A 15,763-nucleotide genomic window follows, 5' to 3' on the forward strand; every position below is an offset into this window, starting at 1 on the left:
CCTGATTTTTGTACATGTTCTTGTCAGTTCAGTAAGCAGAGCATAAACCTGTGTAATACTCCAGCTATGTTAATGGCTTTTATATATTAGAAACTTCTTAAATTTTAAAGGTTCATTCAGGAGGGCTGTATATTGGTTTGGACTGAATTTCAAAATAGTACTTCAGAGTTTGTGGAGACATCAATGTAGTACCTGTCTGCAACTCTTTAAAGCAGCCACATATATCAAGCAACCACACAATCTTGGAGAAAGATGTGGCTGCTTTAAAGAGTCACAGACATTTATGTCCCTGTGTGCTCTTAAACACTTTTTTGGAATAAAATCAGAACCATACAGAACCCTATCATTTTCTTTTTTAAGGGATTCAAAGCACATTAGGAATTTTGTCCTGATGAGACTTTCTATTGATCTAGCTGCCTATAAGAACAGGCTTGACCAGTTTGTGTGTCTGTACAAATTATGTTAAGGTAGAGTCAAGCCATTTGCTTCCTGATTCAGAGAGGCTCATACAACAACATGCTCAAAAACCCCTATTCTAGGGATTTCATAATGTCTTCCAGAGTTCTTGCTGCAAGAGCTGTAGCTGTAACTCTTGATCCTCAAACAGTACTATTGTATTCCAGTACTATTCCAGTACTATTTTCATGTACAGCCACTTTAAGTCCAAGCAGGTGAATTAATGTTTTTAAGATTGGTCCTTATTCAGGAACTCAACAAGCAAGAAAGAGAGAGAGAAGAAAATAGGAAGAGTATTAAAATAAAGCACTATTCTACTTCAGTTCATGTCTTATTTTCTAATAATAATCAAAACAGCTAAAATATAAATATTGCCTGAATCATAAGATTTTGTCATATTCTAAGAAATCCTACATCAAAAGAAACCTAACATTATTTTAATGAACTGCAGTCATCCTTCAAGGTTGGCACACCTGAACCAGTACAGAGATGATGTGTTATGAAGTGACCTCCCTGGAGGGAAAAGCTTATGTGGGTTGGGAGGATCTGAAGATAGAATGTGGTGCTAATCATATTATGCTGCTTAACATATGAAAGAAAAGTAAAAGAGCGCTTTGCTGTGATTCCACAGCAGCAAAGAGGTAGGGAATTTGATGGAAGGATCAGGTTTGTTTAAATTGCTAAAGCACATAGAACAGATGACCTTGAAAACTACAACTTCCATTATAGACACTCCTGGCTGCCTCTGTAGTCTCCTTTGAAAATGCAAAGTACAAACATTTTATTCAAAAATCTTAGACTTTGTAATGGCTCAGAAGAACAATGACAGCCGTGTGTCCTTGTAGCAGTGTTCCTCTCGGAGAGATGAACAATGAACTCAATTGCTTTACTATAATTTCTCTATTTCCATGCTTCATTTCCTTCATGTAGCTCACACTGGAGGAAAAACAGCATGTTCCCAAGCATCTAATACCACAATGCATATAATAAACCTGAATGTAATGGAGATCAGAACTCCAAAATGAACATACCTCTACATGTCAACATTTTATTTTTTTAAAAATGAGAAAAGTTCTCCTGTATGAATCAGAAGACATATTAATATTAATAATCATCAATATATAGACAGCAACTTTTTCCCCCATACCTACATAGGCATCACAAAACTGTGAGAATCACTTTCCATCTTTTCAACTGACATTTCCTGCAAACAATTTTAATAAGGCAATGGCATATTTTGCAGATTTTCAGAATAGGAACTGCAGTCTATTTTCAGAATTACCCAGATATTTACAGATTTTTTGGACTTAGTAGCCTTTCAAACAAATAGAAATCACTGTGTTGGATAGTTTTGAGCCAGCAACTTGCATGCAACACTGCAAATGAAAAATGAAACCTTGCATTAATAGTATACAATATATTGTAATACTATTTTAAATGGTAAATGAACTTTTCCCCCTTTTCCCCACTAAGCAGAGACTCTTCAGTCTCAACCCAGCAGTACTCCGAAGGCATCTACAGGGTATCATTGGCTCATTGAGGTCACAGTGCAGAACCTACTCTTAGAGGTTAATTGCCTCTGCAGGTATATGAGATATGAGGGTTGCTATCTATTTGTATATGGCCAAGCATCTTAATTTTACCAAAAATGCCATTTGATGCTCACTCTTTGTTGTTCAGTGCAGTCCCTTGGGCAATGTTCTAATGAAGATAAGCTTCACCAAGTCAAAAAGAAAAAGAAAAAAGAAAAAGAAAAAAAAAGAGGGGAAAAAAGATTAAAAAAAGATGGATAAATATTTACAGATTTTTCTTAGTCCAGATATTGAGTTTCTCTTTCCTTTTTTCCTTTAGTGCATTGTCATAAAAAAGCTCAAAGGCTATGAATACAAATTTTCTGGTCCAGTTCCATACATGTCTGCAAGCCGTTTGAAACGAGGCCCCCAGTCACTGAGGTAATCATAATTCTGATCAGAGTTTGAACTGACAGAATCTAAAGAGCTGAGTGACTCAGCCACTGAACCATTTCCCTCAAATGCATATGTCTGCAGGGAATCATATGGTGGAGCGCAGGGATCCACATCAGCCTCCTTTAGCCTTTCCCAAATAAATTCCCGAAAAATAACATTATCAGGGATGCTTTTAAAAGACGGTCTGCTCAAGAACTGTATCTCTGGAGTCACATCCCTCCTGATCTTGGTATCGCGAATGATGTTGAGGTTCCTCAGGGCAGCCATATCAAACGCCTCGGTGTCCTCCTCTCCACCTCCCTCGTCATCGTATCGGACTATATTTTCCCTGATATCTCTCTCTTCATCTAAAACAAGAGGCTCTTTTTTCCGCCGCCTCATTGTAACAATCAGCAGGACAAGCACTGCAATGGAAGAAGTAATGCTTTAAGCAAAGTTGAATTAAGAGAATCCCCAACTCATTATATTCCCAGTTCAGAGTAAAACTATTCATAAATTATGCAGGATAAACAAGTTTACGATGGTTATACAATAAGGTATTGTGAAAATTAGTTAGCAGTTTCTAAAGTGGCTTTTAAAGGCTTTTAGACATTAAAGAATCTATTACTATGTTCATTCTGATTTAATGCCATCATATGTATTTCTTATTTGGTACAGATTGCTAAAACATACATTTTAAAGCAGGTTCAAGCAGAAAATTACAACTTCTCAGCCATTAAATATAGAGACCTGTTTCTGAACTCTTAATTGCCTGAGTGATAAAAGCACATTCATAAACACTCTATGTGCACTTTAACTGTCAGGAGTTTGGGAAGTGACTCCATTGTTGAAGTATATGAGTAGAGGCTAATTGATAAAGTATCTGATCCTTGATTGAAAAATTCAGAGTTGTTAAATAATAGCTAGCATAAGTTGTGGTTCATGCATTAAAAGCACTGTTCTAACAGAGAGCACTTTGCTTTAATGTGCAAAATACTTATCATGTACCTGTGAATTATTTGCAATAAGAATTCACAAAGGTATTGGTGTTTATCAGACCAGATCAGTTCATTGTACTAGGTAGCAATGGTTTTTGACATTTCTAATATTTAAGAAAATTTTTTGGTGGCTTTAGAGAGAAGACAAATTCACAGAATGACCTAGAAGACTTAAGCATTCAATCTGTATTATGCATTTTTAAACATTTGCAACTGATATTATTCAAGAATTATCAAAAGCATCATTTAATTATACTATTCAAGTTTTATATTATATACACATCTATCTTTAAGGGTGACTTTCACTAAAGATCTAGTTATGTAATTTTAGCAAAATAAAAAACAAAACACTACATTATATATTTCCATTAATTAAACATTCCTAAACACTGTTCATATTTAAAGGACATTCATGATAGTCTAAATTGTTCTTAAATAGAACTTAAAATCTAAACGTCATCACAATAGGAATGGAATAGCTGTTTTCTCATAAACAGTGATGAAGCAACAGTGGCTGTTTTCATGTAGTGCTTATTAACAATTAAAGTAGTACAAATTACAGAAAATATCTTCCATCTATAATCAACTTGAAGGGGATACCCTATTCCATGCCCAATCACCATGACTGGTCCCTGCTGAGGTCTTTTGCAGGATTCTTCTCCTAGTCCTTTTTAATAATGACCTCTGCTATTTTTGCAGTATCATTGTGATGGTGTAAAAAATTAAGTTTACTGTTGGTAGATGGGATGGCTCTTAATGTAGATGCAATTAAATGAAAAATTAACCTCTGTACTATGTTTACTATTCTAAATATTGTTTTTCCATAAAAGAACATGTAGATGGCTGTACAGAAAGAAAAGAAACATGAAATGAAATGTGGAAGGTAACTAGCATGTATTTTCCATATGAGTTGGAAATTGAAAAGTTGCATTGTGGAGAACAAATTCATGGAATAATTGTATCATCCTGGACTATTTCACTGGGTAAGGACTGGTAAGTTATTTAAATTAGAAAGATTTCTACTAGGCCTTAGATTTCATGAAATAAAAGATGGAAAATAATATATTTATAATATATTTCAAATTCAGCCCCCAAATGGATGCTGCTAGGTTTTTCTCTTTTTTTTTCTTAAATTACTTTTGACTATCCTAAGGTACTAACTACAGCCATGTAGCAAGCAGTTAATCTGTTCATTACACCAGTGAAAATGCGTTTTCACACTGTGACACATTCAGCAGACTTTATCTGTGGAGTTAAATACCTGCTAATAAGTGCAAAATATATGAAACTTAGTAGATTTATCTGCCGAGAGGTACAACAAAAAGCAAGATAAAAATGAATGTTTTATGCAGTTTTGCCTTGCACAGCCCATGATTGCTTGAAGCCAACCCCTCCCAAATCCTTTGAAATGTTAAACAATTTAGCATATAAATGGCTTTAAGAGAATATTAATTTCTAATCACTTCAACTGCTCTTGAACAATAATTTTTAACCTCTACCTGAATAAATGTTGTATTAGCAGCCATGCAAGAGCCATGGCGATGTCTGAAAAACTAGTTGATTCTGCTTCCAACGCACTAATTGCTGGATTTGAATGGGAGCTATTTTAGAGCAGAGTTTTAAAATTAACAATGGTGACATGTTTGAAAAAGAAAACAGTATCAGCAACCACTTGTTTTAAAATAAGACACAGCTATTTTAGTTTTTAGCAGTGAAGGCAATAAAGAGCCTTGTGGTACTTTAAAGCAGGGTTCCTCAACCTCAGCAACTTTAAGATGGGTGGACTTCAACTTCCAGAATTCCCCAGCCAGCCATGGGAGGGGGAATTGAAGTCCACCCATCTTAAAGGTTGCTGAGGTTGAGGAACCCTGCTTTAAAGGCTAACAATTACATTAACTGTCCTTTCTCACATCTATATTTTTGCTAGTGGATTGTGATCATACATCCAGCTGGTATGATAATAAATGTGTTAGTTTTTATAATACTATAGGATTCTTATTAGTATTAGACTAAACAACCAATTAAGCTAACAGACAGGATTGTCTGTTACTTGTTACATTACTTTTACCCGTCCCAAATGCTTTTAGGCTTCAGAACAAATACTCCAAAGATTGTTTTGTGTTAACTCAGAAATAATCTGAGACCTCCCTCCACCAAAAGAAAAATAACAGAGGGAGAGGAAGAAAGAATCCAAAGGATAAACTATATTACACATAAATATATGTTATCACCTAGTGTGTCTCCAGCTTTTATTTACCTGAACTTAAGGGCACGATGGCTTGTTTGAAAGGTAATCCATATACCAAGATGACAGGGGGAAGCATTATCCCTGATCTTCCATCTTTGTTCAGATAAATACAAGGGCATAAGGACAGCTATGCAATATAAGTTTTAAGTTGCTTTTTCCAAGCCAGGATCATATACAGAGACCAATCTGATGTGGAGGGCTGGGTACTTGTTGCTGATCCTTGTCAGGAAAAAGGCCTCCTCCCCCATTTTTTACGAAGACAGTTATTCTTCGGACATTAAATTTTGTTCACATCACAACCTACTTTACACACTATGTTGTTGTTTTACACCATAAGGCTTCAAAAATGCAGTAGCTAACACATTCACTTAAGGCTTAAGAAACTCAAGCTTAAATTCTATATGGTAGGCATTCTAAACCTGGTTTTCCTGAGATTTCTTGATCTACAATTCCCAACATCTCAAGCAATATTGGCTGATTGATAAGAATTCTAGTCCAACTCACTGCAACATGCTATGCTTGAAGGAATGAGAGATATTACTGAAGTCTAACTGCATTAGTTATTGAGGATGCTGCTTCATATATGATCATCATACATGCTAATATCATACTGGATTAATATTCATATGCCAAGTTTGCAAATCATTTTTAGTGTGGCAAGCGTGGAGGACATATTTCTGCTACTATAACACAGAGCTTTTCTGTTCTCTATACCTTTCCACAAAATAGTTTTGACTTGTTAGCTACAGAAAACCATTTCTTCATGTCTATGTATTAGTTTTTAGTTTAACTTGTACAGTTTCTTTTAATCATTTTTTAATCATTGCAACAAAGCTTTTATTGATTGGGACTTCTCTGTGGATGTGAATGATTGGCTTATTTTAGATTAATGTATTTATGTATCCATTTATTTATTTATTTATTACTGAAATATCACTTTATGCCAATAGAAGAGAATATGTGTAGCTCAGGGTTGAACTCGGGAGTTCTTGGTGCTCACTGAGCTTGGTTGTTCCATTGCAGACATTTCATTACCCGACTATTATTTTATTCTTCTAAACTGCTTTGAGAGTTGCTTCAAAAACTAAAAGGCAATGCTGTATATAAATGATTCTATATAAAAATTATACAAATAAACACTTTACTGGAACCAGAATGGCTGTTAGGATATCATCTAGAGTAAATACAAGCAACCTATAAAGTTCATGCAGAACTGCAAAAAGCCACCACATTGCCTTATAAAAACAAAAATCTAACGAGGTGTTGTTAGCAAACTTATGAAAACTATAGCACAATCCCAAAACTAGGGAAAACACTTGGTCCTGCTCCGTACAACACTGCCCCATGCACTCTCAACATTAACTCTCAACAGGTTTTGTGCCAAACTCAGATCTCATTATAACTCTTGCATTTGTTTGGTTAGCCTTTTCAGAAGTGAGGCTCATTCCTGGTCTGAGAAAGAACTTAATAACATGCCCCTCTAGGTATCAGTAATCCTATGTGAGATAGTGATGCATCAGATCTGGAAAGCAGTTAACAAGACCGCACCATGTTTAAATACAATGAAACTAAGGGTTTCAGATGAAGGTATGAATTTCTAAGGGGGAAAAGAGAGTTGTTGGTAGGCACGAAAATATAGTTACAATTATATTAGGCAGGTATTATAAAAACAATTATTATTACGTTTCTGTGATATTAACTGAATATATATAATTGCCATATACTTATCAGAGGCATTAAAGATTTTCTTCATTTCTCTTTTAAAAGTTATGTACAATATAAATGAAATGACACAGATCATAACAGTTTTCATATGCTTTTGCAAATCACAAAACTAGTTTTAGAAGTTTACTTATGTTTTATTTGGCTCCAAGCTGATGCTGAATTAAAATCAGATTTCATATTGACTTATCCCTAAAGACTTTCAACTACAGTGATGCACTGTGCAATATGAGTTTACAGCAGCTTTCCCAACCTGGTGTCCTTCAACTATGCTGGACTTCAACTGCCATAATGCCTAAAATTAAGGAAAGTAATAGACTGTGCAGTATGATTACACTGCATGGTGAAGAGGTATAATGCAGTGGCACAAGTAGTCATGGGTGCACCTCAATATGCCTGTGCATCACCACTAGTTCCTGATCAACATTGGTTTCTAGTGGACCTCCAGGCAATTCAAGGTGCTGGTTGTCATCTATAATGGGCTCTTCATGGCACAGAGCCTGGTTATTTCAAGACCACCTATTCCTGATTATCTTTGCCCATCCAGTAAAATCTGACAGGGTTGGCATGCTCCAAGTCATGTCTTAAGCAGTGTCATCTGGTGGTGCCCAGCAGAGGTGCCTTCTCTATCACTGCACTTGTCCTATAGAACAGCATTCCCTACAAGACAGGATGACCTTAACTGCCTACCTTCTTAAAGGCTTCGAAGATCTGGCTTTTGGTGCATGGTCAAGAGGTTTTATGAACCTTTTTTGATTGTTCCTGATTGTCCGAATTATATACAGCACTATCTGTTTTACATAATATTATTTTTATTAGGTTTTATTTGTTGTTTTTAATTGTGTATGCAACACTGAGTTGCATGTCAAGTTGGCAGCTAAATTGAATAAAAAATTAAGTAATTAAACTAAATAAACAAACTTCTCTATGCTAGTATCCTAGTCTCCTTTGAGTCCCTGCATTTAAGCTAGAGTAAAAACTAAATGATATCACTGTTTGTCATGCTTTTAAAGTAACAAGAATTGGTATTTGCAAAGTACTTCTCCTCAGTTGTTTAAGACAACTTGCAGAGCAGTAATATAAGCAAGAATCCTTTGAAAGATGTTGGAATTGTTTGGAGATATGCATTTCATCTATATTCTACATCTAATAATTTATATTCTATCCAATATAACTTGAAGTTTTCAGCTCAGCAAAGTTGAATCTGCCTTCAAATTTGCTTTAGTGCCATTTGTGTATCTGTATCTTATAGATTTAATATATCAAATGTGAAATGTGTTTTTGAGCTTTAATAAGATAAAAGACCATCTGGAGATCTCAGTCTTTACTTTTATCATTACTCTTCACAATAATTACACTCTCAGTAAAGTACTGTCATTTTAACTCTTGTACCTAATATTTTTGGTGGAAACTGTTTGTTCTTAAGAACCTGCACTATAGGAAACCAGAGCTGAAAGCTAGAACATTCAGGTAAAAAGAGCCTCAATTCTGAAAAGGCTAACCAAACAAATGCAAGAGTTATAATGAGATCTGAGTTTGGCACAAAACCTGTTGAGAGTTAATTCTACACAGTCAGTGAGAAACCAGATAAAAGCAAAGCTTATTGCTGTAAAAAGAAAGGACAAATAGAAACAAATGAGTTCCAGCATGTTCTCCATTAGGTAAGGTGGAGATAAAAATTAAATGTAAAAAGGTTTGATCCTTGAATTTATAAATAAGTCTAGTCTATGATTAATAGCAAATTCTTTTGATATTGTCTTTCTACTTTCTTCAATAAATATTACTTATACTCAGTTCTTGGATTTTCCTGTGGGCTTATCTAATTGGTTCCAGTTCAGCTACCAGCTGAAGCCTGAAAGAGCCTAGCAGTGAATGCATGTCATTTTCTTAGCACAGCTTTATATTATACTACATGGGCAATTTTTGACAACCAGAAAGAAGCAGAAATCTCAATAAAAAAACAGGCATATCAAAATAATAATGGGAATGTTTTCTCATCAAGTTTTTTTTCCAGCTTACCTGAACTGCTATGCTTAAAAAAAAAGAATGTATTCTTAAATATACCCATACATCTGTAAGTGAAATTTCATCCATTCCATATATTCTACAGCTGTTTTGTTTAAGTAATCATTCTGGGCAAGCAGAATTGTGTAATGTCTTTTGACATGGGGAGTAATATAGAAATAGATCACATAAATGGGAATTGTCAGTTTCGAGTCTGATCAATCATATACAGTGTGATAGGACTGTGGGAATGTTCAGTTCAAAGTTTACTATATAGATGATTTCCTACAGAGATGATGAAAAAATGTACTCCAGTGAAATGTGAAGCTTGGGTTACCTTTGGACAATCACTGTTTGCCCAGAGGCAAACAGGCCTAAGCAAAGCCAAAATTACAAATTAAATAAAACACCAGACGATAATTGAACACACATACATTACTACATTTCAGTGCTCACTATCTACGCATCAGAGAACATAGCCAGTCTTAGTGTTTCCTTGATGTATTGTTTTTCTATCATTTTGCTAATGTATTATTGTTGGTTGCACCTGATCTGCCTTTTTTTTTTTTTTTAAAGAATGGAACCCAAATTCTGAGTCTAAAATCTGTACATTCACTTTGGTCCCAGATAAACCAATCTGTAATCAAAGGTAATGGTTTTGTAACAATCATAGATTTTAATACCTTTTACCTTCTTGTACCAGACAAAATAAGAATGCATAAGGACATGTTATAGGCTGTGTAAAATTAATCTTAACTGATCAATCTAAGTCTGTCCTGATACAGAATTCTGGCTTCTTTCAAACTCAGTTCACATTGTTGGGTCTGACTTTTAAATACCCCAACTGGCTTCAGGTTATCTTAAAAAATGTTTCCTCCCATTATAGAACTTCCACCCAAGGTCATCAGATATCATCATCATCATCATCATCATCATCATCATCATCATCATCACTGTTGCAACACTGTTCCATCAATTTAAATAGCACCACTGCCTAATTTTTAATGAAGCCAAGACTTATTATTATATATTTTTGTAATTTATGCATCTTATTATTTTCTTGTTTTAACTGTTAGTCATCCTGAGTAATAAACCAATCATCATCATCATCATCATCATCATCATCATCAGACATTACAGGAATTAAATGTTATAAATACCTGAAGATATCAGATGTAACCACATCTACAGATGTTAAGCAAGAGTGGACCTGATCATTACCTTTATATTAGATGATTTTGACAACTCTATTTCTAGCCCCTATACTTCTTGCAATAACAATTAGGAAATGAAAATAACATTATTCCATGTATTCTGAAGGATAATTGTTCCCTCCGATGAACAAACCACACAGACATACCTAGCAGTGTCAGAACGCAAGCCAGGATTGCTATGAGTGCTCCAGTACTAAGTCCTGCTGGCAAGATGTAGGCCTCTGCATTACATGTTTGGGCAATGCCATCTGCATCACAATCACAGACTCGAATCGTGAGTGTATTGGTGCTACTCAGTGAAGGTGAGCCACTGTCTACAATGAATATTGGCAAATAATAAACCGACTGTTCTTGCCTCCGAAAGCCATTTCGTCTGGTGAGTATAGATGCTGTATTGTCTAGATCAAGGAAAAGACAAAAGGGAGACAGGCACAATTTCTTAAAGAAAAAGTCTATTTTACAACTTTATATTAATTTAGTAGCATCTTAGCTTGACAATATAAATAAATGTGTCTCATAATTTGAAAGTACAAAGGTCAGTCCCTGGGAGTTATGCATATTGCCTGCAATGGTCCTCTGTAAATAGTTAATAAAAAGGTTTATTCCAAATATCTCATTCTTATTTCCTAATTGAGCTATGACAAACCTTCCACATTTCCTGATGGCTGACTTGGAATTCTAGGTATTAATATAACAGCACAAGAAAGACAATAGGAAAGGTTAAAAGTTCTTGCTTCAACTGTGCTAAGGGTAGAGAAAAAGCAGCCTTAGAGATGTTGCTAAAATACAATTCCCTGGGAACACAATACTTTATGTGAGATGGGTGGCTATATAAATACAATAAATACAATAAAATAAACCCCAGTCAGTTAATGTTTGGGATGCTACAAGTTGCAATTCAGTAATGCCTAGAGAGCCGTAATTTCCACTCATGACTTACATCCATGATCATTGGCCCAAATGAGATACAGTTCCACTTCAACGCGCTTGTAAACAAACACAGACATTTCAGGAGGATATATGCATAGGCACTGCTCCAAGCTATAGTGACCCCTCTCCCTCCCCAAAATCAAACCTCTTGGATTTTATACTTGGGTCCTAATATCAGATGCAAGTACATAAGTCATGGGTTTGCATTGTGATGTCATGACGTATGTTTTGTCACTTGTCCCTTCCTGACCCCTAGTGGAGGCCTATGGTTCATGCTCCCTTCTTTAGAAATGCAAGGGTACACATACAAATTATAGAATGCATGCATCTACTACATGTTAGAATAATAGTAAAGAAATGTGTTTCCCCATGGGGGAAGCGGGGGTGATTTTCCTTTGCTAACCAGAACTGAGCTAGTGTTACCACTCAACAAAATCACATCTTCTCCAGAGATCATTCCAGTGTCAAGTTAAGAGTTCATTACACCACTTTTAAGATTTGGGCAGATGCATTATACAGAATATTTGGAGCAATTGTTGTTAAGTCACTTTGACTCATTTTGCACAGTCTTTGCAGGAGTGTTTATCTAGTTGGTTTGATCCAGTTCATAAACACCAGTTGTTATACTGCATTGAAATACAGTATACAACTAAACAGAGGCAAAATAACTAATATTTGCTTTACTTGCTTCAACTTGTCTTCTGTGTTATGGAATTGACCCGCTTCAGCCAGACCTCTACTGCTGCCCGGTTATATTTTGCAAGAACCCTTCTTGGCTGTCCAGTCATGTGCCAGAAACAAGAGACTGAAGTTGGAGCTCTTACACAGAACTATTTTTTTTAAAAAAAAGACCCTAACTTTCAGGCAGGAGGCACAAGGAGTACCCAGTACCAAAAAATGTGGACAAAATAAAGGAGTTCTAGCCTTATGGCAGCATTAATATTAAAAAAAAAAAAAATCAGCCAGCTTCTGTTTTCTGTGTGGAAGCCAGATTCATTCACTGATGAAACCTGATTTTGGAGGGAAAGTTGCCCATTGATGAGAAAAGCATTGCCTATTGTTGATAAGTTGCCCATTGGTGATAAAGCATTACATAAGAACAGCTTCCTTTTTACTACAGCAGAGCTATTGTTGTCCCTGCTACTCTGGGTTTTGGTGGCAGAGGCCTCAACTAACAGTTTTGGCAGGACTATTATATTTGCTTAATATGGGAAGATATGCCCAGTGGTGTCAGAGCAAGAGTAAGACTAAACTGTTCATAGTAAGAGGACTAAATAATAATCACAAATGCAATGCTATATTGGCAATGAAATAAAAATAATATCCTCAACCATTATCCTATTGATCTCTAGAGATAATCCCAAATTGAGCTCCTCTCTGAAAAAATAAAAATAAAAAGGGAAGGGGATGGCTTTCTTTAGGATCCCCTTCCCAAATCATCTCTGAAATGGGTTTCTCCCTAATTTAAATAATAGGAAGAAAGCTCATGTGTAAAAATGTCATCCAAAGACAACTGAGGCTGAAAAAGAAGGATTTTATATACATCTTTCAAATTAGTTGATCCCAAGATGAATTCTGACTGCCCTTTGACCTTAAATTGTAACCAAGTCATAACATAAAATCAAAGTAATCTTGGTCTTCTTCTTACCATCCGCCCACCCACAACCACCCACCCATGGGAAAAAAAAATCTTTTTTTTTTAAACTGAAAGCAAAACACATTTACTGTAATCATATCCTTCTGTGATTTGAGTTAAAAATAAAGTCTTATTCCCTGTATAGTATAATCAAGTGAAAGTCACTTGATCTTGCCTGCCAGCATAAGGCAGTGTTATTAAAGCACACAATTACACAAAACACAATCAACTAACCAACCAAAACCTTAAATACTTTATAAAACAAATCTATTAATAAGCCCATCTTCTTTTTTTTTCATATTGTGGGTAGTTAAAGCTGCCAGGGAAGAAAATGGAAATTGGATTTTGGGCTGTAGTCAATGCCTTTTTTCAAGGAAAGTTCCAGTAGCCTTGAAAGAGGCACTAGTTTGCTTTCTCTTGAAGAGGTCTGGCTTGGATCCACAGTGATGGACAATGGTCCTTTACCCAAACTTCCTTTTTGTCTAGGTTGGGGCAAAGTGGTGGGATGGCAAATGGAAAGGATTCTGGAATATGGGGATTAGGTGGACCCCTGGCAGTAAGAATGCAAGCCAGGAATGGGATAGGAACTGCACTGGTTGCTCTCCCTGATGTCCTGTATTTAGCCATGTATGGTGGGAAAGCAACCATTATTGTCCTGCTAGACTTTTTGTCAGCCTTCAGTTATGTGAACCGCAGCATACCTCTGGACTGCCAGTGAGATTTGGGAGTGGGAGGGACTGTTTGGCCATGGTTCTGCTCCTTCCTGAGCAGGCAGGTCCATTAGTTGTTGCAGGATGGAGCGAGGTTGATCCCAGGGGCATAGCAATATGAGGTTTCCAGGGCTCATTTCTCTTCCCCATCTTGCTTAGCATCTACATGAAGCTGGAATAGATTATTTGTTGGTATAGGGTGATGTATCATCAATATACCAATGATGTCCAGCTATAACTACCCATTTCAGCCCAATTAGGGGATGTAGTGGGGTTCTGAGCCTGTCAAGACCTGAGTGGGAAGGTACAGAGTCAGATTCATAAAAGAATCAGATTCAACCCAAGCAAGACAGAATGGTTGTTGGCTCAGAATCCTACTTTGCCTCTTCTTGCAGTTGTGCTCTCCCGAAAGTGCAGGCTTGCAATTTAGGGATCCTCCTGGACTCCAGGTTCCTGCTGGAGAAGCAGGTGGATACTATGTCCAGGAGAGCTTCTGCCAAGTAGTTGTGGTCTTACCTAAAACTGTACAGACTGAAGATGGTCATTTATGCCCTTGTTACTTTACACTTGTATTACTACAATTTTCTCAATATGGAGCTGCCCTTGAAAATCACTAAGAAACTTCAGCTGGTACCAAATACAGCCACCCATGTGCTTAATGGTATTGTCACAACCCTGCTGTTATGGGAGCTGCATGGCTACCAGTTTGTTTCCAAGTTCACTTCAAGGTCCTGGTCATCATCTATAAAGCTCTATATGAAACTATAATTGCCATCCATGGTTTATTCTTGAAATATGAGATGGCTTTTTCAACAAAAATATGCTTATCCAGTATGTAATAAGCTGGACCAAGATGGGGTTCAAAATACAATGTTATCACAAATCTAAGAATGTTCAAATTAAAATTTAGGAAATAAATCTATGTAGTCAGAAGAACATTGATCATAAAACAACTCATTAACGTGAAACTTTATCTCAAAAATTAAAATGAGTGCAAATGAATTAGAAATGTAAATTCTGAACATTCATTTGTCCTTCGCACAAAAATTACATTGCTATATATTTAAAGAACTGCATTTGGAATCTAATAATAAAACGGCACATGATTTATACTTGAAAACTGCTCTTAAAAGTGATATGTAAATCAAACAAATATTACACTGAACTGATTTTCAGTCTTCAGTATCAGGGCTGAGCAGATACAAGAACAATTAATTTTGGTAATGGAACAAATCTAAGCTCTTCAAATGAGGTCATAGCAATGATTTCAGTTTAGATACAAAAATAGATAATGGATTTAATAACAGATAGGTAGTGGATTTTAAAAAAACGTTGCCAGTTTTAACATTTTAAAACTGAAATATGTCTTATTTCTGGAAGAGTTTGCATTGTATATTCAATTATAGTAAATATATGTTTTTTCACTACAATCCAGGTGGTGGATTGTAAAACTACCTATTCCAGGCCATTTTCTAAAACTAGACAGTCTTCTACCAATAAACAAATCAGTTTATAGAAAATATCCACTTCCTTGCTCTTACACCCTCAGTGTGTTGTATAGAAGATTGTAGTCCTTAATACCAGGTTTGCCAAGTTTCAAGGCATGCAGAAATGAAGGTCTTTCAAGCATCAATAGGCAGAAAGAAAGGATGCTTAGCCTTTTCTCTAATTCTCTTCTACAAATGCCATTCTTCCTTAGGTATTTGGGAACCAGACAACAGAATCCCTGAGCTGAGGGACAGATTAAGCAATCACTACCCAATAGGTCACCTTCTGATGGCAATGGATAATGACATGATTTACAGCTTTAGGTTTTTTTAATTTTTATTTTGTACGTATGGAGTTTTCTACTTCCTTGTTTGTGCTGTGTAATAACCAAACAAAAGGGATTCTCTCTCT

General features: G+C 35.9%; 1 protein-coding gene across 1 annotated transcript in view; it reads right to left on the reverse strand.

Annotated features, from left to right (window-relative positions):
- Positions 1 to 1,675: 1,675 nt before the first annotated feature.
- The window catches only part of LOC103056480 (cadherin-7), a 96,747-nt gene continuing 82,659 nt past the window's right edge, over positions 1,676 to 15,763 (reverse strand). Inside the window, exons 10-11 of the mRNA XM_007431460.2 lie at positions 10,735 to 10,986; positions 1,676 to 2,827 (exon numbers count right to left, since the gene is read on the reverse strand). Coding sequence (XP_007431522.1) covers positions 2,334 to 2,827; positions 10,735 to 10,986 — 746 coding nt within the window. The 3' untranslated portion in view covers positions 1,676 to 2,333. The remainder of the gene's footprint in view (positions 2,828 to 10,734; positions 10,987 to 15,763) is intronic.

Source organism: Python bivittatus, unplaced genomic scaffold (assembly GCF_059951505.1).
Source record: "Python bivittatus isolate LINGU-HERP-01145 unplaced genomic scaffold, Pbiv_v1 ctg000840_np1212, whole genome shotgun sequence".
Classification (NCBI taxonomy): domain Eukaryota; kingdom Metazoa; phylum Chordata; class Lepidosauria; order Squamata; family Pythonidae; genus Python; species Python bivittatus.